The sequence below is a fragment of the Etheostoma cragini genome, chromosome 1 (assembly GCF_013103735.1).
Source record: "Etheostoma cragini isolate CJK2018 chromosome 1, CSU_Ecrag_1.0, whole genome shotgun sequence".
Classification (NCBI taxonomy): domain Eukaryota; kingdom Metazoa; phylum Chordata; class Actinopteri; order Perciformes; family Percidae; genus Etheostoma; species Etheostoma cragini.
This window is the reverse complement of record NC_048407.1, coordinates 5,112,803-5,137,802: the sequence shown is the minus strand read 5'-3', so window position 1 is coordinate 5,137,802 and position 25,000 is coordinate 5,112,803. Positions and strand designations below refer to the sequence as shown.

Genomic DNA, 25,000 nt, shown 5'->3' with positions numbered 1-25,000 from the left:
TGCTCACCACTACTCCTGAGCATACAGCCATGTGCTCAGCATTAGACTCCCACAGCCCATATGTCTAAACATGACTAACTAAAATAAACATCTCACAGCTTTCTTCCCTTTCATCGATGGCGCAGGTGCAAAAGCTTCTACCTGAAGTGGATAGAATCCAGAACTGACATGGCTTTGTGTAGGTATAAGAAAGGATGTTCTATTTGCATACGTTGTATTACTTAAGGCAGAGCTGGAAAATAAGCTAAAGTATCCCAAAGAAAGATTTCAAAAGATGAGTTAAAAACTGTATTCAACTGCAGAGTAGAGCTCATAGTGCAAGAGTATGTGATAACATGGATGGAGCCGATGTGAGGGTGCACCTCATATAGACTGTGCCTAGCTTATGTTGGACTCCCTCCAGAATGTTTAGAATTGGTCTGAAAGACAAACCAAATTGTTGGAAATGTAAGACAGAGAACGGGCAATTACTTCATTTCCTATGGTCCTGTTATAAGATCCATAAATAGGTTATCATGTATCTTTTAGCGTGTGCAGAGCAAACATATTTTCACATGTAAATCCGTAAACTATGTCTTTAATTTACCAAAACCAGAGTTGTGATGGTTAGAAAGATGGGAAGACAACCCAATATTGAATTTTCATAGTTTTATTTTGTTTTTTTTCAACTTTTATTGAAGTTAATTTTACGATACTGGCTGGTTATTTAGATGGAGCTGGGTTTAGCAAACAATTTTTTTTATGGAAAAAACTCAGTGTATGTAAAAAAGAAACTAAGAATATGAAACTGAGACTGTCAGTGGCAAAATAAGCATTTTTGTGAATGTAAATACAAGCTGTCACTTAGACACAAAAACATAGGGAAATAGGGTCCAAGTTGAAAATAAACCATAGTTAACCTTTAAAGTCAAGTACAAGGGGGTATAGACCCCGCACACACACACACACACACACACACACACACACACACACACACACACACACACACACACACACACACACACACACACACACACACACACGCACATACACACAGTGACAGAAAGTCTGGTTGACTCCCTGGGAAGTTACTGAGTCGTAGCTGTGCAGCACAGCGTGCAGCAGTTCGTCTAATAAAGTTTACACACCAGTGGAAGGACAGTGTCAGCACACCCTGCAGTGGCTGGTTCACACTGGATTACTGGCTTAATTCAGGGGAGCCAATCCTGGGATAATAATACAGGGAGGGCAACCCCCAGCCCAAAGGACAGCATACTGTACCAGAGGAGGCAGCTGTTACTTGTAAAAGGGTACTTGGTAAACTAAAGAAGAAAAAGAAGAAAGAAGAAAAAACATCATTAAGAAAGATGGAAGATGCTTTGTTCAGCTCCAGTGGCTGACCACAATTACTACAGCAGGGGTTCCAAAACATTTTATAGGTCAGGTCCAATATACAGCAGAGCATCAATATGAGGGCTGATGATGATTCAGGCCATCCTCGCTGAAAATCCCCTTACAAACTTTCTTCTGCATTAAGTTACCTTGATCTTTGATCATATAGAAAGCAGCTTTGTGGGCGCCTGGGTAGCTCACCTGTAGGTGACGGAGGAGGCTCCGTCCTCGCCACAGGGGCCGCGGGTTTGGTTCCGACCTGAGTCCCTTTGCTGCGTGTCGTTGCCCCTCTCTCCCCTATCATTTATATAATTTCTGTCCTAGCCGATAAAGGCCTAAAATGCCCCAAAAAATCATCTTTAAAAAAAAAAGTAGCAAAGTTTGTTTGATTGACAAAGTTTAATTGAAAACTTACTCTTATTTCCATTGCATATCTATTCTAAACAAGGCCAAATAGACCATCACTACTTTTTAATGGAGTTTGCACACATACTCTTGTTTTTCTTTTGCCATGGAATTGTCGTAGTTGTTTTTAATGTAATGTTATGTGAGTCTTTCATGGGTGAATGTTTTTTTTAAAGTTGTCTGTGAGCCCCTAACCATAGTCAGTTCTTTGTCAATCAAGCAATTCCATTCACCTGAAACCGATTTTAAACCCGGTCTATTCACAGCCTAAAGCCTGAAGCTCTGATTGGGCTTGAAGAGTTAACAAAAAGACGCTTAGTTGCATTCTGGTAAACATAGGATGCATTTTGAAGATCCCTAAATTACGGATTATAAATCAGGATGTCCCTGCTTCTGCTGCTTTGATTTGACTTTCTTTTGTTTATGTGTACTGTGAAAATCCAACTTTATGAAAGTGCAAACCCACTTTAAATGCGTCACGTATACTATACACACCTATTCACTTTAACCTTTAGAGAATTGGTGTCTGCTTTTCTTTCCTGTAAATTAACCTGATGGATTTTCTTTCCATCAACACGTTAAACAGTCACACAGTTATTTTGTCCTCTATATAATGCAGCGCACAAGGCGGACTACTGTCAGATAATCTTTTCTTATTATGGAGGCTGAAAGACTGGGATGAAAGGCTTTGATCTCATCATGTCTAAATATACAGGATCTATTTGAACTCTGAACAGTCCACCACTGGAGTTTTCAGCGTGTCTATACAGTCTTTTCTATAACTATTTTACAGGCTCATTATGTGAAGAGTAAAAGGTAAAGGATATGGCAAAAGGAATATTGTATCAGTTTTAATTCAGCAATCAAGTAGTAGGCAGTAGAAGTGTCCCATACAATAAATCTTTCTGTTCAGGCCTGCTGCTTCACTTGGAGAAGTGTGTGCCTGTATCTGTGAACAGTTTTCTGTCTGCTCATGTAGAGGGAATGAAGTGAAAAAGTCATTGTTAATGAGGGCTGTTTATATCCATGAATGGGCTTTTGTTTACGGGTTATGATCTCCGTGTGTAAGCCAAATTCTGGAGTCACACAGCCAGGAATGGTAAGTCCATAGTATGCGGACTGGCTTTTTAGTAAAAAAGTAAATCCAGTAAAAAGACAATGTATCTAAAAGAAACCCAACTACTTATTGATGAAAACCAAAACTCTACAGCACGTCGTGACTTTACCAGTCCATAATACAGTTGGATAGAACATAATGATGCTTAGGCTTATAGGAGTCACACACCCAACAATTTCTCCTAACTGAACTATGAAACACACCAATCACATTGCCTTTAAAGGTCCCATGGCATGAAAAGTTCACTTTAAGATGTTTTCTAACATTAATATGCGTTCCCCCGGCCTGCCTATGATCCCCCAGTGGCTAGAAATGGTGATAGGTGTAAACCGAGCCCTGTGTATCCCGCTCTGCCTTTGAGAAAATGAAAGCTCAGATGGGCCAATCTGGAATCTTGCCCCTTATGAGGTCATAGGGTGCAAGGTTACCTCCCCTTTCTCTTTTGGTCCACCCATGAGAGAGAGACATTGTGGCTTTCAAACGAGTGGCAGTTGGCACCCCCAGCCTCCACCTCCACCACCAAGGAAAGCTCATTGTGAGACTGGCTTTAGTGGCTGTAATTCTGCACCAAGGCTGAAATTTGCAAAAGAGCCTTCAAATACAGTATTAGGCGACCACTAAGCTCTATATAAAAGAGACTTCAGATAAAGTATTCGGGGACCACTAAGGTCTATATAGAAGAGACTTCAGATACAGTATTAGGGGACCATTAAGGTCTATATAAAAGAGACTTCAGATACAGTATTAGGGGACCACTATAAATAAAAGAGACTTCAGACACAGTATTATGGGACCACTAAGGTCTGTATAAAAGAGACTTCAGATACAGTATTAGGGGACCCCTAAGGTCTACAGTAAAGGGACTTCAGATACAGTATTAGGGGACCACCAAGGTGCCTTCCTAACCATTATAAAACATAAAAAAGTGTAAAAATAATTTATATGGCTGTTTCTTGATAGGAAAACAAGACACGCTCTGGTTCAGGCTGGAGAATAGAAATGCACTTCTGTCCCAGTCTTAATCAACATTTAATTTCCATTTAGTTGCCCCTGGTATTTCTGTCAGATGTCCCTCATTTTGGCTGGATGTCCATCAACTTTCGCTTTCTTTGTGTTGCCGTTCTAAACTCCGGTGGAGTTCTGAGGACTATGGTTAACTGCTCCTCAAATCTCTGCAGCGTAAATCCAGACAGCTAACAAGACTATCTGTCCAATCTGAGTTTTCTTTTGCACAAACTACTTTTGAATTAACACAAACCACCAAAACAAGTTGTTCCCAATGTTATTCTGCAGAGGCACCATTGCTGCGCTTAGTGCTTAGCGCCGCCCAAGACGATTATGATTGTTTAAAAAAAAAAAAAAAAGCCAATAAACCAGACCGCGTTTTTCTAACATCCAGGAATGTTGTGTAGACTAGCCAGACCTTCCTCCACAGGGCTGTGCATGTGAGACTATAGATGATCCAGACTGGTAAAGAGCTACTGGCAGCTCGGGGCGTGGTTTAGGTGTGTCCGACGGGGGGCAACAATATAACAATGGTGGGCGTGCCTGCCCTTTTCCATACAGTGTCCAATGCTGGCTTCTCGGATGGTTTTGTCTTAACAAACAATCTGGGTAAGGTTAACCAAAAGTAATTGGTTAAGGTCAGAGAAGGATCATCGTCTGGATAAAAAAGTGGTTAAGGGTAGGGAACCTTGTTTGCCATAACAGTAAGAACTACTAGTTTAGGGAGCATGAACTATCACAGCCATGGAAACCAAAGGTGATTGTTGGTAGGAAGCAGCAAACAAACAGCAGTCTAGGGGTGGGGTAAAAATCAATACAGCATAGTATCGCAATATTTTCAGTGGTACTGCTGTATCGATGCAAAGGCACCAAAGATCAGTCTTTTATTATATTTGTGTTGGTCAGTTTGTCTGCTTGACAATCCCATGTGGCAGCAATGAAATTTAAGTGATATAAACAAACAGAGAAATGTATCTTTTTAGATAAAACAGATGTTGACTAAGTTTCCTTTTGGGGACATTGGGAAACATTAGAAGTTGGAAAAAAAGGTTATAAATTGCAATATATCGCAGAATATGGCAATATGTTTAAAATCTCAACAATATTGTATCGTGGCATAAGTATCGTGATGATATCGTATCGGGAGGCGTCTGGTGATTCCCACCCCTAATCTACACCCTCTTGGCACTTTAAATGTTACATAACAGAGCTTGCCTCTTCAGATAATTAAGAGACACTTGAAGATACAATGGGAAAACCCTAGAGAGAAACCATGAATAGAACTAAGGGGAGAGGCGTTGCAGGAGAAATGTAGAATAAATCGAGGCCAAGTTGGCCCTCACTAGCTCATTGGGATCCACTTTAAGCTATAACCAAACCCTCCGGAACATCTTATCACACCGACACTGCAGGTCACAGGAATGCTGAGTGGTTAAACTGAATACGGAGCAGTTTAGTGCAGCTCAAGGTTCCTGTAGCAGTAACAGTCACAGCGATAAGGCCAATAGAAGCCTGAAGCCGTCAAGATGCCATGATGACGTTCTGTCTTTTTAGAAATATTAATTAGTTATTTCATGAAAATAATTATCATGTAATAGACAAATAATTGTGAAAGCAATTGTTAAAAAACAAACAAAAAGAACAACTTTGAAACTGAAACAGGTGTGTAAGTGAGTCTACAAGAGTCCAACAAAGATAAATGTTAGTGGTACAGATTTAAATGAATGTGAAACAATTCTCCAGGCTGCTCGGAGTAACACCGTTGTCAAAAAGGACCATTTCCTATTTTCATTACGTTTCCTGTCACCATCGCAGTCCTGATTGATAGATGTTATGAGAGGCTTTCCGTTGACCGCATGCTATAACGACATGTGCGGTCCAAAGAGGAGCAGGCAGGGTTAATACTGTTTCCCCAAATTGCATGTTTTAGAAGCCTAAAGTGCGGCTGGGCAATAAATCGATATTATATCGATATACGATACAACATATTGTCTTAGATTTTGGATATTGTAATATTGTACAATGACATAAGTGTTGTCTTTTCCTGGTTAATTACTCCCATGCAACTAGACATGTCTGTAGTTTTGCAGGGTCTTAAATCAGTTTGTCAAGGTGTTTTTTTCCTGTGCAACTCTCACGTGTTAACAGATATGGGATGGCGGGCAGCTACGGACGCCGAATTTCATGTCCTCCCTAGTCTGGACCACTGCCCAACCGGAGACCTCCGTCCCTGAGTCAACGCGGCCCCCGCGGCTTCGTCCAGGGGCTGATATGATGATGTGTGGGTACTGCCGCAGCTGGGATAGGGAATGCGCCTCTGGTAACCCCTAACGGGCCTGGCCCAGAAAGATACAGAACCCTGACCCAAGTACGGTGCAGCAGTCTCGCCAGATAAGTCAGTAAATTCAAGTAAAATCGCAGACTTTGCTGATCCCGTGCAAATGTGCCACACAAAACTCAGATATAGAGGGTAATTTCTAAATCACAAAATATTATCACACATTAATATCCAGATTACTGATGATTATTCATCCAAAATCTTGTGTTACTATTTTGTCGAAACACCAATAGCCAACCCTACAACATGGCCGCAATATTGACAGTGATGTATTTGCTCAAAACTATTGTGATATTTGATTTTCTCCATATGGCCCAGCTCTAGTCTGAGGAGGTTAGGTCTTTATGAGCGCCTCACAGACAACAAACACACCTCAGGGGCACTAGCAGCCAGCAGCACAGGGGAGAATGAAGGTCCAGAAAAATAGCGAGACAGGAGCCGGAGAAGGAGACAGAGTGGGGGGAAAAAATAGTAAAATGAGAGGATGTGGAAGAGGAGAGATTCCAGGCAGCTGAATGGCAGAGCCCCAAAGCAGAGGAGAAACAGAGATGACGGCTTGGAGTGAATGGCCACACTGTCCCTGTGTGTATGAATGAGCTTTTCAGCCACCACTCTATCTGCACATACACACACACACACACAACCACATACACGAGGGGACCGGTGACGGCCTGGCTCACTGCAGTTTGTGTAGTGTGTAGAGACCTACAGTGATCTTTTCACTCCTCACCTTCAGCTGAAATACCAGAGCTGGCATTGAACATAAACTCGATGTGGATCTGTGTGTGTGCATGCGTGTTTGCGTGTGTGTGTGTGTGTGTGTGTGTGTGTGAGTGTGTGTGTGTGTGAGAGAGCAAAAGATAAACAGATCACTCTAAGAGAGTAGTCCTCTATCCAAAAGGAACAAAGTTGCAGATCTGGAGAGCTACGAACTTGGCTCTAGAAATTGGAAATCATCAGAAATTTGGGGAGGGGGGGGGGGGGGTTTACCCAGTCAAGGGAATTGGAGTAATAAGTGTCAATAAATAACAGAAAGAAACTGCAGTACCAAAGTGCCAAAACATTCACAGCAGCTGAAAAACAAGTAATGCAAGAAGATCTTTTTTAGTGCCAGATCATTTAACTACCAAAAAAGTAATTTGATATTCATAGCCACAGGTATTGAGCTTTTAAAAGTGTTACAGCTTATAGTTTTATTTTTTTTTGCCAAAAAATCAACTTTAATATATCTTTGTTGTATATGGACTGTTATTTAAGTTTTGACACAATACTCATGATGTTAACTGTTTACAACGTACTGCTATATTTGAAAGCTTCAAAATGTCAAAAAAGACACAAAAGTTTTGAAAAAGACAACCAAAATATTTGAAAAATACAGGCTTTTATTTTGATCCAGAATGACAAAAAGCTGTGTTCTTGACGGGAAGACAACACAAAGGTTAACAAGTCTAAAATAATCTGATTTAAAACGGAACATTTTCAAAAAAGTGTGACTAATCAAAGTATTTAACATTGATGCAAAAATCTTGAAGAAATCCAACATTGGCTACAATGGTCTAATAAGAGCAGAGAAGGGACTAGACCAGGGCTGCACAATTAACCAAATTTTAATCACAATCACAATTTTGACTTCCCGCGTTCAAATTTGCGTGATCGAGCGATTTTTTTTTTTAACCCATTTGTGCCGGATGCTTTGCGCTGACACATTACATCTACCGCCGGTTACTGCGTTGCGCAACTCTGAACCTCCTGCCGGCTGCTGCGTGGCGCAACATTTTGTATTCGTCAGTCTTTTCATGACGCTTGCAGCAGAGAACGCACGTCATTGGTTCAAATACACATGAGGCGCGTCTTGTTGGCTATTTAAAGCCATGTGACCACAAAAATGTACTGTAGTTTGCTGAAAATCATGTCAATCAACCAGATATACATGTGCGTTTGTTTATGAATTTTTGAGAGACGGGCGAGACAATGGCTACAACAGAGGAGGATTTTGAAAGCGAGGGCAGTGACATTGAGTTGGAAGATAGTGAGGAGTTTTGGAGGGAGGATGTGGTGGATGATGATGAAGAAGTGTTGGATTATCCTTTGCGCCACGCAGCAGCCGGCAGGAGGTTCAGAGTTGCGCAATGCAATTGCCGGCGGTAGATGTAATGTGTCGGCGCGAAGCATCCGGCACAAATGGGTTAAAGCGTCATTTCATTGCCCATCTACCGCTCCGTAAACCACTGTCTGATCATGTGCCAGTCAAAGTATTTACCTGCACCGTGCAGCTTAGTTTCTAGATGTAGACAGTCACAAAGGACAGAGTGACGGGAGAAAAACTCAACAGACAGCAGTCAGTTATGCGTCGGTCTCAAGGTTTACCAGTTTACCAGTAAACGCAACAGTTTGTCCCGTGTGTTTTGTTTCAGACAACAGCAGTGAGCAGTGCTAGTCGGTGCTAGTTAGCGTCTGTTAGCTGTTAGCTCCTCTGGGACACACCGGTGCTAATGTCCTCGCATCCGCTGCAATGCTGTGTATATCGATATGGTTTAATTTTGCGTTACATGACCCATTTCGTCTGTAAAGCCGTGCCTGTGTTGGATCTCTCCTCTACTCTCTCTCGTCTTACTCTCCGCACATAGCCACACAGCGGCCGCTGGTCCTCACTTCTGACATTTGTCTACAGTTTCAATTTAATTATTAACACAGCTGTACATTGTTAAGTATGAGGGCCAAACCTGTATTTGTACCAGTGTTTTTGCTGGTAACTCTGCCATTGCGGCGGCCGCGGCGAAGAACACAGAAGAAGTTATTGAATGCAACTAACTTCAGTTGGTAGAGTAACAGCGTGTGAGACGGAGCTGCTGGACCTGGGCCAGAGATGTGACCCATGGCCAGAATATCATAGTTATTAAAAATGCAGCGCAGTGACGATAGTAGGGGTGGGACAAAATATTGATATGGCAATATATTATTGTCCTTTGTGTAATATGAGAACCGTAACGCTGGCACCAAATGAATAAATTAAGGTGCTCTAAAATGACTTCCCCAATCCCAGCGTTGGTACTTTTTGGCTTCTCAAGGTAACGCTCAACACATGAATGAAAAAAATTTAACATAGGTTAACTAGCCAGCTTGGACTCGAAGTAAATAAAGAGAAAAAAAACTGCAATTTTTATTGTGATTTAGACAGCTATCATGACGAATTATTAGCGAATTGTCTAGCAATATATTCCCGCAGAATTGCTGTATCGTGATATTGTCGGTATCGTGAGCCATGTATCGGGGATCATATCATGTTGTGTTGTACCCTGGGATTCCCACCTTTACTACAGTGTTTATATAACGCACTTCTAATAAATACACTACTGGTCAAAAGTGTGGGGTCAGAAATTGCCATTGCACTCTATTATAGACAGAATACCAGCTAAGATCAGTTGCATTGCTGTTTTAACCAGGGCAGCAGTTGTCAGATTACATTATCTGCTTACATAATTGCAAAAAGGTTCTCCAATGTTTTCTAGTTAGTTTTTTAAAATGATATCAGATTAATAGACAGAAAGTGCCTTTGGAACGTTGAACGGTTGCTGATAATGGGAAATGTAGATATTGCATTAAAGATCAGCCCCTGGGGTGCTTAGCAATGGTTAGTGCTGAAAGGGATGGTTCGGAGGGACAGGCAAAGGCATGACCTGGCCTACTCTGCCTCTGATTGGCTTCCCCTGATATTCTTACCCTATCCGTAACCAATCTCACTCCTCATTACCTAAACCTTACCAACCGACCAACTAATCAGAGGTTCACACGTCACACGTCCTTCCGGACCATCAATTTTAGCATCATCTCTCAGCAACACACCTGCCAAGTGTGAAGTTAATTGGATGAAAGGTTGTTGAGAAAATTGAAGGACAGATATCCAAACAGACAGACACTCCTTATTATTTATTATTACTCTTACTATACCCTATAAATGGTGTGGCAACATCTCTGACAGTTGACACACTGACAAATCCAATCACAAAGTTTGTTGACAAGAACCCCCGGGGAGAAAACTCCAGTGTGCCATACATACAATTTAATGGTGCTGAGCAAACGGGGACAAGGAACAACTGGATATACTCTCATCTCCACTATCTAAAATGCATGTTTGATGCTTTCATATGTCAACACTTTAACTAAAGTTAGCTTAAAGAGCATATTTACCTGGCGGGCCACCGACTGAAGAAAATGACACCACCAAAACTAGTCAGTTCGACCGGCGGTGACATTTTGCTGTTTCTAATCCTAGATTTGATTGATCAAAGATGCTATCAAAGCAACATAGGACACAAAATAAGCACAGCAGGGATGACAGATAGGTCGGACCTCCGTGTGTAACTAGATGTCTTTAAATGTTGCAGTTATGGCTAAAAATGATAACAGAAAGATAAAATAAACTTAGCTGATTTCACATGTGCCCGCAATGGAAATCAACTGCCATTCATCTCCCCGGAAGGGATTTTTGTGTTTGCGTGACTTCACTGTGATTAGGTCTATCGACTCCTGGATATATGTACAGTATATACAGTTCAATGTAATATCGTCCATTTATTACTACTCTATAGGAACACATGTCAGGCAATTGTGATTTTCATGTTATTGAAGTCCTGCCCCCAAGAAAGAAAGAAAGAAAGAAAGATTCTGGCTAAGCTCTGCCTCTACCACATGTATTTCATTAAACTTTATTTTGCTGCTCTCCTGAGCCTTCCATTTCTACTTAAACCCATGTGGCCCACTAATTTAAACCTTTATCTGTAACACTGCAACTCCAAGCAGCTGCTTACTAGTTGCTCCTTAAGGAGGTATAAATCTGAAGCAGCGGAGCAGAGAGCGGTTAGGAAACATCACAGGTTAACAAGTTAATGGCAAAGGCAAAGAACAAAATGGAACTTAATAAAGCCCATAAAACAGCTCTTGTTCCCGGCCAGGAAGGAAGGAGAGGACAGGGGGAGGAAGCAGGTGATGAGTAGGGCTCAAATAATAATAAACTCCAGAACGCCAGTCCGCTCGAAAGATGTGAAAAGACAACCACATTCCAGTCGTAATGAACCCACAACTGAATAATAAACACGAATCAAGCTGGAAATAAATAATGACAACGTTGATAACAGCGGCGGGTTGAGGTCCAACTCAGCAGGCCACAGGGTCAAAATGATATTACTCCACATGGATATCCTAATCGTTCCTCGTCTGGGTTTGAGTTTACTTTGAACGGAGCTGTCTCTGAGTGTGGAGGATCAGGGGGTAGGATGATTGACAATGAAAGCCTGCTACTGACTTTGCTGCTACTGCTGGCAAGGATCTAGTGGACTAAATGTGTCATAGTTCACTGAAAAATCAGCCAAAGCCCAGGCTCACACCAGGGGGAATGAAAAGATCCGCAACAACAACATAACAAAATACATAATGGGCTCATGAGCCTTACTCGAAGTTGTCCAAGAGGCCCTGCGCATGCAGTGCCCTGATCTTGTCCCTGATGTACACCCATGATATGAGTCTTTTAAACAGGCTGGGATCACACACAGAATTGTTCTCATTAGCTTTTGCTAACCTAGGATTCCTGGCACACCAGCAGCTTTGGGGATTTTCATTACCTAACCTGGTTACAACAGATTATTGAGCAAGGAAAACTTTCCTCACTGTGGCATCCATAGCAAGTAACAGAATCAATTTCTTCTCCTGTTGAATAATCTGTAGAGTAATGTTCTACTTGTTCAATAAGTACTAAATGGTAAGGGTGCTCCGATTGATCGGTCACTGATTGTTATCGGCCGATAAAGGCTTTAAATAGTTTGATCGATGGTCACCATAAAGGCCGATCAGATGGGCCTATGAGACGCACTACCCGTGAGATAAAATTTCTACGCGCAGCTAAAATGGCGGTCTCCCTTCACTCAGCGGTCTGGCAGTTCTACAAGGTGTCTAAAAAAGTTTGATTAAAAAGATTTGTGCTTCATTATCAAGATTTTTCGGGATCACACACCGCGGAGGCTCTTGGGGAATGGGGAAGGAAAAAGTGCACCTTATTTTAACGGATAATGCCATGAACATGTTAAAGGCCATGAGGGACAAAGATCTGCCCAGCCTGCCGTGCATGGCTCATACACTGCAGCTTGCCGTTGCCAACAGAGTTTTATCACGACGCAGCATCGGCCATTTCAAACATTCCCATCTTGCCTATTCTCGACTTCAAAATATTCAGAAGCAACTTTGCCAGTCTATTAAGAGGCTACAACAAGATGTACCTACCAGGTGGAACAGTACAGTTAATATGCTACAGAGTCTGATGGAACAGAAGCGTGCCCAATGTGCTTATGGAGCTGACTATGACTTGCCTTCCATGTTCACTGGCAGCCAGTGGAAATCGGGGGAATATATGATTTCTATCCTCGCCCCGTTAGAAGATAATCAACTGCATCGGCTGCAGATGTTATACCATCCATCAGAGCTTTAACCCGTCTTCTGGAGAAAACTGCTGAGAAGGACCACAATGTAAAAACTTCAAAAGCCACGTTGTTTGAAGCGGTCCAGAACAGATTCAGTGACATTCAATTGAAGCGCCTGTATACCATCGCACCAGAGCTTGATCCGAGGTGAGAACTTCATTCACACATTATTTCTCTCTCTCTCTCTCTCGCTCTCTGTGTCTCTAGTTGTGGTGCTTTCAGAGAATGAAACTATTTTTAAATAATGTCAATGTTAATTAAATATATTGAATTATTAAGTAGGTTTCCCAATTCCTCTTGCAAGAAATATCTAACTTGGCCCAAACGATTGATACATGCCTGAAATGATTAGTGTGCTAATCTTTTAGTAAGCAGGCTGGCTGGCATTTCCTTCAAATTTACTAGAAAAATAAACATTTGGAAGAAGACTACAGAGTAAAAATGCAAGTTTGGAGTATGCTATTGCCTATTTGGCCAAGACTAGCTCACTAATCAAAACAAGAGCAGAGCATAAACTAGGAAATGCATTAAATAATGGTTTTTACATATTTCTTTTCTTAAAAAGAGAGACTGTAACTTAATCCAACTTCCCCTTTAGGATCAAAAAGTATTTCTGATTGTTATTTGTTTAACTATCCATTAATTTTTAGTTTTTCTTTTTAACCAAAAAAAAGGTATTAAGACAGATGTTTCTTTGATGCACTCAAGCCCCAGATTCGCGGGCTGCTTTCTGATACCCTTGCCACTGGACAGGAGCAGCAAAATGGGTAGGCGAGTTTGGAAGCGACTGGCACCGAGCCCCCAGAGAAAGTACCACGAGCTGGATTCTTACACGCTATGTATCCTGAGATGTTGGATGAAGATGGGGAACATGGTGGCGGTGAATTCAGCAGCTCAACATCATCGCAGATGAACCTCTACCTATCAGAGCCAGTCATCCCACGGAGCGGACAGCCGCTTGTTTTTTTGGTCGTTTCCCCTCTCTCGCACAAGCAGCACGAGCCTACCTCTGTGCTCCATGCACAAGTGTAGATAGTGGGCGACTTTTTAGCACAGCAGGGAATATTGTACATGAGAAGAGGAACAAGCTGTCTGCCAAAAATGCAAAGATTCTTATATTTCTAAAGAAAAACCTGCCACTGATGCTTAACAAGTAAGCTTTAAGAGATATGGCTTTGCTTATATCTATATTGTTTTCTTTGGTCTGCCCATTAAGTTTAATTACACTTTAAGTTTGAGTAAATTGACAAAGACAGTTTCTTTATAATTTATTTTTCAAAATAAAGGTTATTTGGTAAGCTCTTAGCTGTTTAAGATGTTTCTAACATGAAGTATAATGTTGAAAATTTCCTGTCAATAAAGTAAACACTTGACAATTCACAGTACATTAATTTCTGTTGATTTTAATACATTGTTGTAAAGACTATTAAATATAGACCCAGTGATTGGTGACCGGTGATCGGTTATTGGTAGCAACCAATACTGCTTTCAGCAATCGGTGATCGGCCCCAAAAATCTTGATCGGCGCGCCCTTACTAAATAGTGAGTAGAACTAGTTGAGAAGAACTAGTTAAAAGGTTGTATCGCGTGGTCGGCTCCAGGGATTGAGTCCGACCTGTGACGAATTACTGTGTGTCTTCCCCCTCTCTCTCCCCTTTCTCACCTAGCTGTCCTGGCCATTAAAGGCGCAAATGCCCCAAAAATAATCTTAAAGGTCCCATGACATGGTGCTCTTTTGATGCTTTTATATAGGCCTTAGTGGTCCCCTAATACTGTTTCTGAAGTTTCGTTGATATAGACCATGGTGGTCCCTAAATACTGTATCTAAAGTCTCTTTTATATAACCTTAGTGGTCGCTTAATACTGTTTCTGAAGTCTCTTTCCCAAAAATCTGCCTCGGTGCAGAATTACAGCCACTAGAGCCCGTCTCACAATGAGCATTCCTTATTGAGGAGGGGAGAGTTGTGGTGGACCCTTGTATCTTGCCCCTCATGATCTCATAAAGGGCAAGCTTCCAGATCGGCCCATCTGAGCTTTTGTTTTCTCAAAGACAGAGCAGGATATTCAAGGATATTCAAGACACCTATCACCATTTGTAGCCACTGGGGGACCATAGGCAGGCTGTGTGAACACATATTAATGTTAAAATAATCTCTTAAAGTGAATTTATCCTGCCATGGGACCCTTAAAATTGAAAAAAAAATAAAAAATAAAAAATAGGTTGTATCAAAGAATAAAGAAGAAAAATGCTTTATAGCTTCTACCCACACTGAGAGTGAAAAGCCTCCCATCACAAAGAAGGGGGAGTGGTAATAACTGTTTACATATAATGTGGATAACAGTATACAGGTAGCTTTAATGATTTCATTTTTTAAGTAACTTGTCCAAATAAACTACAAGTTTGGATTTGGAAAACAGAGCAAAAGCAGAATATGCAGAAAATCCATGTTGCAGTATGTTCTTTACAAATTACATAAATGTCAGACTGACTGACTAACATGTGATGTGCATTATTTTTAGAAAATAATTAGTTTTACAAATTTCTAATAATGTATTTTTTTTTGTTTTTGTGACTTTGAAAATCACAATAAATGAAAATCGCAATACAAATCGAATCAGTGTATCGTGAAATAATTGAATTGGGACAGAAGCATATCGTCCAAGCCCTAGTTACAAGTTGGGAATTTAGAAGTCTCCAAAGGAATTTAAAGAACAAATTCAAAAAAAATTACGTAATATTAAAAAAAAAACATGGCTTGCATTTCTGGATCCTGGCTGCTCTCTGCAGTTCCTCCACCAGGTTGTCATTCCTACACACAATGGCAACAGCCAACCGCATTCCTCTAAGCCATGCCTAATAGCTCGCTGGCATCACAGACAATGCTGTTTTCAGAGGCGGGTGAAAGGAAAAGCTCGGTGATTTCATCCGGTTGTTGTTTGTGAGTACGAGGGGAAGAGGAAGCTGGTGAGGGAATCAGGGTGGGGGAATCTGGCTGGGGTGGGGGCAATCCTGCATGGTGGATGAGACGGGAAAAGGCAGAGCTGGTACTGTTGGTTGGTTGTGTTTGAACAGCTGTCCCTGCAGAGGCTGAAGGATGACAGGAAGAGGCTGGCACCGGGAAGGCCCGGCCAACAGGAAACAGACACACTCACTTTGTCACTGCACTTACTCTCTCTTCTACCGCTCCCTTGGCCCTCATTGGTCTGCTACCCTCGTGTTTGGTGCGATGCAGCAGCCAAAATTAACTGAATATGACTTTGAGCTATGTTTGTATTTGTTTATGCAATTTTTATATATCATTACAGTTATACAGTGCTGCTAATGTACAGATTCACAACAAAGGGCATTGGATATTGTTAGGCCTTATAGAGGTAGGGGGAAAAAATCAAAAATTCGTATGTATGATATGATATGTTTGCAATCATTCACCTAAATACTTTTGTTTCTACGGTACCGCTGACAGCGACTACATCATATCGGTTTACAGCAAATCAGAGTGACATTGAATCAGCCATGTACAGGGAAAGAATGGAATAGCAACAAAAGCATTTCATCCAAAGCCCTGTCTTATGGCATTTTTCCATTAATGGTACCTACTTGACTCTGTTGCAGTGCCCCGTCCTCCTTTCTCCATTGCAGATTAGTACCACCGTGGCTGGTCGCCATAGTAGGAAACTGCCGTGACCTTTTGATATCTCCTCAGCTCGCTTGGAGCCTTGACTGAGGTAGTACTAAATAAAGGCAAGTAGAGTCGAGGCGAGTTAAGTAGATACCATGCAGTGGAAAAACGCCATCATTTACTGTTGTTAGAGCTATGTGGGTGCCATGTTCTCTAGACAGATGAAAAGAATTGTTTGTGGGTTAGCCGTAGCTGCGGAGCAAGGTTGTTGGACCGTTGTGTGATGTAATGTAAAAGAAAAGTTGGTCAGTTAAAATAACTAGTTAGACATTTTCAATCTGGATTCCTTTCAGAGAGAAGGTCGGGCAAATGTTTGAATGGGAAATGCAAAACTTGGCTGTACAGAAACAGGCTGAGGTGACGTCTAGTCTCTGGTTCCGTGAGCGCAAACTTATTAACAAAAGAAGTGGCAATAAATGTTGGAAATGAGTCAAGACTAGTCCTGCCTACTGCTAACATTTCTGACATTTGCGTTTTTAGGCCTTTATTTTCACAGGGCAGATGAAGACATAAAAGGGGAGAGAGAGAAACCTCTATATATGTGCGCCTGCTCTACCAGCTGAGCTAGCCCAGCCACTACTGCTGACATTCTAAAATGAATTTGCCACGACATGCGATAATGCCCATTGACAATTTTTTTCTTCTTTTGAGGCATTTCCCCAGCAATTAATATTTAGTTACAAAAACGTGACAAAATGAGGGGTATGCTAGATCAAACCCAGGAGAAGAAAAAGTTTGAGAAAGAAAAAGCCAGCCGGGTCAATGAAAAACCAAGCTCTAAAGCTCTAAATCTTGCAGCACATCTAGAAAAACACCCAGACAATGACAGGCAATCAGGCGTGATTCTGATCCCACATCTGCTTGTGATAATCCACGCAGTTAGCCAAGCGTGCACTCTAACCCTCCTACACCCACCACCATCATCTCATCTACACCCATTCATTTAACGTTGGTCTAACTTATATAATTCACCAAAACATTTCTTCTTTTCTCAATTTACCACATAAAGTCAGTCCACTGAGTCCAACTGTTCCTATAGTAGTAGTATAGTAGTTCATACATATACAGAACATACAGACATTCATACATACATACATACATACATACATACAGAAGAAAGATATGGAAAATCAAATTATTGTATGAAAATTAAACAGCAACCTTTTCCAATCTGGGTGGTTTTGTTCATATTTGCTTCCAATACCAGCCTATAACATAATCTCTCTCCCAACATATGCCGTAATACGCAAGCCAAAACACCAAAAGCAAAATATGATGACAGAATCACATGCACACAACAATGGCACTTTGGCAAAGTTACAATATTCATTAAAAAAAAAAAAAAACTGACATACTCCACTGCAATATTGTGCAATAGATTGCAGTTTATTACCTTTTTTTAATCTTCAAACTATGTCTGTATCAATTTTTGCCCCCACCCTGACTTTGCGATCACCTTAATTTTTTTTTTTTTTTGTGACAAAATGTATTGTGAGTAAACTTGGCTGGGTGGGCCAGTGGGTAATGTGGGTGGGCCCATTATTGACTCTGTGACTGGCCCAGACTGCCACTGGACCTCATAGGTCAGAAATAATGACAAACAGGTGGACACAGGATAAAAAGCAGCAGCTTGTATTGCAATATTACGGGGGGGATAGTTCCTGTGTGACTGCTAAAATACACAGAGTAAGACACAAGCTGAATACACCTCTGTTCTAACTCCTTTTCACTTACTGACATATCAGAGAAGACGTCTGCACTCGCATACTGACAGGGGACGTGTGACCAGTGTTGGGGAGTTATGTGTAACAGGGTTACGGAATTTAATTACAAATTAAAGGTAATCCATTACAGTTACTGTGAAAAAAATGTGTAATTAAATCACAGTTGTCTGTGAAAATGTTCATATTTGCAATGGGAGTTAGGCTATAATTGAATAATATTAATTGTGTTGCTTTGCATGCTTTTTATGTGGCTAATGTCTTCTTTTCCCATTTCCAGCCACATTTGCACGGCCACCTGACTGACAGTTAAATTGCCTCTTAAACTGTCTGAGAGTTGCCACTATGGCAACAGCTACAGCCAATATGCCATTCGCACTATTTTGTGCTTGGTAAATAAATGTAATAAAATTAGTGCTCTCAGTAAAATGCGTTATTAACTTTGTAGTTTTTTTCACATGCTGTTGCAACAACTAGTAACATTAGAAAAACTACAACACCTGCCGGATCTAGCTAGACCGCAAACACAACAACAGGCAGCACGCAGCACGTCCAGTCTGAAATACCACTTGATGGCCCAGCACACAGCTGATGCCAATTACCTTCCCAACACTGTGAGTGACCCACATCGGTCACCAGTGCACCAGTTTCACCAGGATTGTCTCATTTTTCTACAAGCAAAAGTTGCCATTGATAGAATTATTTAAAAGATGGCGTAAACATAAAATATTCTACACATAACCCAAAAGTTATAAAATAAAACTTCAAAACTGTGCATTCATTTCCAATGACTGCATGTGTTGTCTTTTACTAAAAGACTTTAACTGTCTTGTACTATCTTTTACTAAATGCTCCTGTAATAGAAAACCTCATACACCAGTCAAAGTTTATAATTCACATATCGGATGAGTACAGCTGTGTGCTTGGATCCTGTCAGCAGCTTGGGGACCGTACACCTTTTTAAAGGACTTTGGGCGCTTTGGAGATTCAAGTGTTTAATTCATGATTAAAAGGAGACAAAGAAGCAGATGGTGCAGGAGCTCCATTGTAATAATCAGACATACTCAGCAATGGGACAAATTAATAATGGTAAATGTGCTGACACAGTCATCAGGCTGAAATGATCCAACACGAATACTCTCTCTCTTTGTCTCCATTAAAGAAGTTTGTAAAGTTAGCCTCTCATACTCACTGACATTATTCAAAAGTAAAGGATTTATTTTTCATACGCGGATAGTGACGGTGCTTACACGGTGCGCTAACTTTAATTAAAAAAGAAAGCAAGCACACAATGAAAGTTGGTGACATTCAAGATGGTTTATCTATTGGTAAGGCAATACGCCAATGTCTAAGATCAAAAACAACAAATTATAACCAGTCAATTACTCTTATAAAACAAAAGGAAGAACCACTAGATGACATAGGGTATTTTACAATAACCTGACGAGTTGCAAATTAATGCACCATTATGTCCTGTAGGTGTTGTTTGTCCAGCGCCATGTTATTTCTTCCACTCCATTGCGGCCACTGCCTGCTGCCCGCGGCTTTGAGAGGTGATCCACAAAAACCTATATGGTCGGAACAATGGGCTGTCGGGGAGAGGGTTTGTTGGGCTTTAGGAGAGGACTAGTGGGCTGTAGGACCAAAAGGAATTTTTTGGATTATTGAGAGGTCGGAAAAATGGAGTGTTGGAGAAATGGGCAGTCCCCGTATGTCCAGCAGTGTCCATGTTGTCTCAAGGTGCAGATAGTCTCCAAATGTCTTTAGCTGCAGACTGTTGGACATCTCGCTGTTGGAGTCATTTCCTGTGAAATACTGCCACCCTTTAGCTGTAAGCAAAATCTGCTTAAGCATTTGGTCCGGTGGATACCAGTCGTTTAGTATGGCACCGGGCATCCTGTAGGATGCTGTCTTGTGTATCGCCACCTCTCCAACAGCAAGTCCTGAGCCACATGCATGAGCACATTCACCAACGCAACATGGAGGAATCCATCACCACTTGGTTTCTTGGTAAGAAATAGGTTAACATTAGGTATATTGTTGTAATGAAGCTCGTCAATACTTCCATAATGTTTTCAGAAATGGATTGCTACATAACCCAGTTGGACTTCATCTAACGACTATTTTCATTGTCGTTTAATCTGTCATTAATTTTTTAGATTAATCAATTAGTTTTTTGGTCTACAAAAAGTCAGAAAATAGGGGGGGAAAAGTTGCCCAGTATTTCCCAAAGCCCAAGATGACGTCCTCAAATGTCTTGTTTTGTCCACAGAGTCCTCAAATATATTAACTTAACTTTTACAGAGCAAAGAAGCAAATATTCACATTTAAGGAGCAGGAAGTACTCAAACTGGTTAATCAATTATAGAAAGAGTTGGAGATTACTTTAATAGTTGACAACTAATCGATTCATCTTTGCAGCTCTATATCCTGTTCTAAATCACTCAGTGCATCCTGGGGTGTAGCATCTCGTTGGGCAGTCGAATGTTTGACCTGGCTCAACACCACAGACACGTGTACCATTTGTTGATATTCTGCTATGATGAAGATGACGGCGGTTGATCTGACTTGCTGCATGGTGGGAGAGAATTGAGCCTTGTAACTCTCCTTAAATGGACAATCACAATGGTTCAGAGTCCTACCCTTCTGGTGGGACATGGAATGTTGCCAAAAGTCCCCAGTCACAAGGAGGGCAGTGTCCCGGTCCCTGGTCCAGTGCCAGACCTAAATCCTATCCAGCGCCATCCATGCTGTGTTGGCAACTGCCTGTGGTGCTATGCACACAGCTGGGATGACATCCGTACAGTGAACTCTAGGGGAAGGCAGAATGGATGGATTGAAACCGCCTGACGCTCAAAGTCAGGCAAGCAGGAGCGCGAGGGAACTGGGATTACACCAATTGTTGTACTCCTCCACACCTTGCCCTAAGCTCATCCTACTCCCCAAGGACTGGACGCCCGAAGGCCTGGGCTCTCAGCCTGCTCTGAACATCAGAAAACTCCTGAGTTACCTCAAATCCAATGTTCAGAAGTGTGCTGCTAAAAGAATAAAAAAGCAAAAAAAAAGCACACTCCTCGTGGAGCAGCAACGACACAGCTGCACCATCTTTTCTTTTTCGTTCTAAACTATGTAGAGCATACTATGCTTAATACTCAAACAATCACACATATACTGCATATGGATTAATGCACAGACACAAATGCTTCAAACACACACACACACACACACTCACATACACACAATTTATAGTGCGCAATTACTTTTCTCAGATATTGACTTATCCACAGGTGTGTGATAAGGTTTGGCAGGTAGCAGAGACTGAGGGGAGAGTAAGGTCAGAGAACCGTGTGTGTGTGCGTGGGTGTGTGTGTGTGTGTGTGTGTGCACGCATGTATGAGTACATGCGCGCGTGTGTGTATGTGTGTGTGTTTGTGTGTTTGTATGTGCGTGTGCGTGTGTGCGTGCGTGTGTGTGCACATGCATGCGTACATGTATGTGTGTTTGTGTATGTGTCTAATTGGACGGTATTGTAGAAAGCCTCAGTGGATACACCTGTCTATCCCCCTTCCCTCGGCAGTCCTTTCATTCTGCTAACCTCTATCTCTTCATATACCTCTGCACGATTGTATGACATGCAACATGTATGTACAGCTCATGTCTACATGTATCATGTAACGGGTGTCGGTGTGAAATTAACAAGCTGATGAAAGTTAAAACAAAGTAAAGAGGAAAGAGAAGGAGTTATATGCAATTTATCTAATGAAGCTTAGTGTAAATTCAACCAGGAAGACTATGTTATAGGGCTGGGGGGAAATATCAAATGATGTTATCATGATTGTTTGTGCAACAATTTATAAAATATTTTCTTTTCCCTAGAAACTATATATGTATGTACAGTATATATGTATATTCACCTCGATTCGATAGCATTTTTCATTCTAAGGTCATGATTCAAAGCTCAATTTTTACTTTTTTTTAGAGCACAGGTTGGTATGTCATTTTTAGACTAGACTTGTATGGAACATAATGTCTGACCTCTGTAATGTACCACATTACATTGTCAAATTTAAAACATTTACTAACAACATAATGTAAAAATAACATATCTTCAGTCAATTGGAAACTTGACAATTTGTCAATAAAGTAAAAAGAAAAATCCTGAGGGCAGACGCTTTGCACCACCTGGGGTTTGGTGTTTGAAGCCCCAAACGTCGTCTTCCAGGCAGCGCTGCCTGGAAGACACTAGGATTAACAGTCCGCTAACTTGTTGCTCTATCTAATCTAACCTCTATAAGCTGCTCTGTTTAGGCTACAAAATTTGCTGAAATTCAACCGTGCAATTTTATTGGGATAAAGCTATAAGCAGAAGAAATATCCACTAGCTGCTGGGCGAATGTGCAATGGTAAACCCACCGAATAGATAGTACATGCACATAGCAGAACTTGCAAAACTGTGGCTTTTTGTCTACAACGAGAACATTGTCAACAGAAATCCAAAATACTTTGAAACTTTCACACACTTCAGTGAAAGAAGAGGGACCTCAAGTTGTGTCGATGGGTCTCCAGCATCTGCCAGTTGCCATGCTATCTTTTGACCGGCTGTAGCTAAGTTACAAGAGGTTGACGGACTCGCCGCACTTCGACACGACACGTTTGGCTGACCGAACGTGACATGGGGGCAGCGGGGCAGTATCGACGATTCCATTTTAAAAATATGATATTCAAGACTGTGACTTCCAAAATTGTGACATCCTTAATATATACCCATTATATAATCATGCTATCAATATTTAACAATGTACTTCCCTTTATTGCAGTTAGCTGTGCACTTGTCACGACCCCTCTCCTTCCCTTTCACCCCCAGGTTATTGTTTCCAGAACCCAGCTCTGAGTTCCTCAACTCAGCATCCTCTTCACTCATCACCACCACCAACAGTGTCTACGCCACCACTCCAAGTGGTATTCAATCGCAACAAATGTTGGTGGTGCCAAAGAGGGGTGTTTCTAGGATTTAAAGCCCTTCACCAGGGGAAATGTTGTTAGAAACAAGCTCCTTTTTTAATCTTTTTTACGCAGTCAGGCACATTATTTATATTCAAAGTACATGTCTTAATCAATGAAAAACTTTTGAGAAACAAATTGAGAGACAATTTACTTTTTCACGTTAATTATGAATTGCAAAAGGAATTTAGTAGTTGTTAGTAATTAGTTTTAGTTTTGAGTAGAAACTGAATACTGAATAACTACAGTTGAAAAAAACTGTAAGATGTGTTGCTGTTAACATTTCTTGATTTGAATATTGAAAGGGTTTTCTTTTGCACACAAACAAACACACACACACACACACAGTTTTCAGATACAGATTCATGCAGTGTAGTCCATTCAGTGTTCATACATATAAACATATATACAGTTTATGTATATTTATATACATGTTTTAGCACTCCTAATGTATGACTTTTACGCTGTGATTTATTGTCGGTTGTGAATCACCGTAAAAACATAACACAAATTCCATGTGGTTGTGTATACGGATATGAGCAGTCTAATTCTTCAAATTTATAATCCCAGTTCACCGCAATAGCAACTATAGCGATCAATAATCAACACAGCAGGGCTTGAAGTCCCGCCACCCTGAAAATAGATGGAAGAAATATTCCTGCTTCTGTAACGGGTTCAGTGGCTTTATAAACAGACGTGGTCCAAATAAAGACCTCTTTGCTGAGCTGATCATGGAGAACAGCAGGCCCACAGCAGCCTGTTGTCAGGGATTAAGTAGCTGCTATATTTGCCAGAGAACATCCTGCGCTCAGTATTGCTTCATATAAAGAGGTGACACTCACCCCAGCTCCTACACATGCACAAAGACTGCAGCAGGCAATGCACACTACCCAGCGGCCGTTTTGACCTGTTTAAGCCTCCTTAAAACTTTCTTTATCAGAACTATGACAAAAGAACAACAACTGACTGAAAAAGGTGACAAATGCAGAAAAAATTTGTAAGGAAAAAGTGACCAAAAAACCCCATCAAAACCTCACAAATTTGTTTAAAAAAGTGACAAAAGAATTGGGAATAAACATGTGATAAAGCGTAATTACAACAACAACAAAATTATCATCTTATTAATTAAGTGACAAACTAAATCTAAAAATACAATTGACAAAAACTCAGAGATAAGTTTTGAAAAAAGAAACAACATGTTGAAATTTTGACGCAGAAAAACACAAAGTTGCACGGTCGACGGGAAGACAACACGAGGGTTAAACAATATGATGCGGACGGGTCACATCAATATAAGCTGAGAGCAGCCGCAGTGAGAAATCAGCAGCTGGCTGTCCAGTGACAAGGTTTCTCCAATTGGGTCTTGTTCATTTATACACTAACGAATGTAATGATCCGCCATGTGAGCCAGGGAATCAAAGAACAAATTTATACTGAATATACTAAAAGAAATAGTGGTATCAGAATTCTACAATTCTTTCAAAACTTTGATAGAGTTTCTTTGTTAAATACATCAGGAAGGTGTGTCTTACACTCATACACTCGTACATAGAGGGGGGGGGGGGAATTAAATGCCTGGTTTCATCTATGCACTCATACTCCATCCATCCATCCATCCATCCATCTTCAGTACCTGGAAATGGGGAAGCGTGAGGAAGATAAAGACAGCCCTCCAGAAGATAAAGGACTCCATCTTCATGTTGATTTCCCCCCAAGGTCTGGGTCTCTCTATAGATGGGTGAGCCCCAACCTGTGTACAGGAAGAGACGGCAAGTTGAAATACAGAATTTCTGGAGTTTTTAGCTGTGAATAACATACAGTGGGTACGGAAAGTATTCAGACCCCTTTAAATTTTTCACTCTTTGTATCATTGCAGCCATTTTCCAAAAATC

At 41.0% G+C, this 25,000-nt stretch overlaps 1 protein-coding gene across 2 annotated transcripts in view; it reads right to left on the bottom strand.

Annotated features, from left to right (window-relative positions):
* adamtsl3 (ADAMTS-like 3) overlaps positions 1–25,000 on the bottom strand; it is a 211,393-nt gene that overhangs the window by 183,563 nt on the left and 2,830 nt on the right. For both annotated transcript variants that reach the window (XM_034867570.1, XM_034867580.1), the window contains exon 2: positions 24,742–24,858. In XM_034867570.1, the coding sequence (XP_034723461.1) occupies positions 24,742–24,807 (66 nt within the window). In that variant the 5' untranslated portion in view covers positions 24,808–24,858. The remainder of the gene's footprint in view (positions 1–24,741; positions 24,859–25,000) is intronic.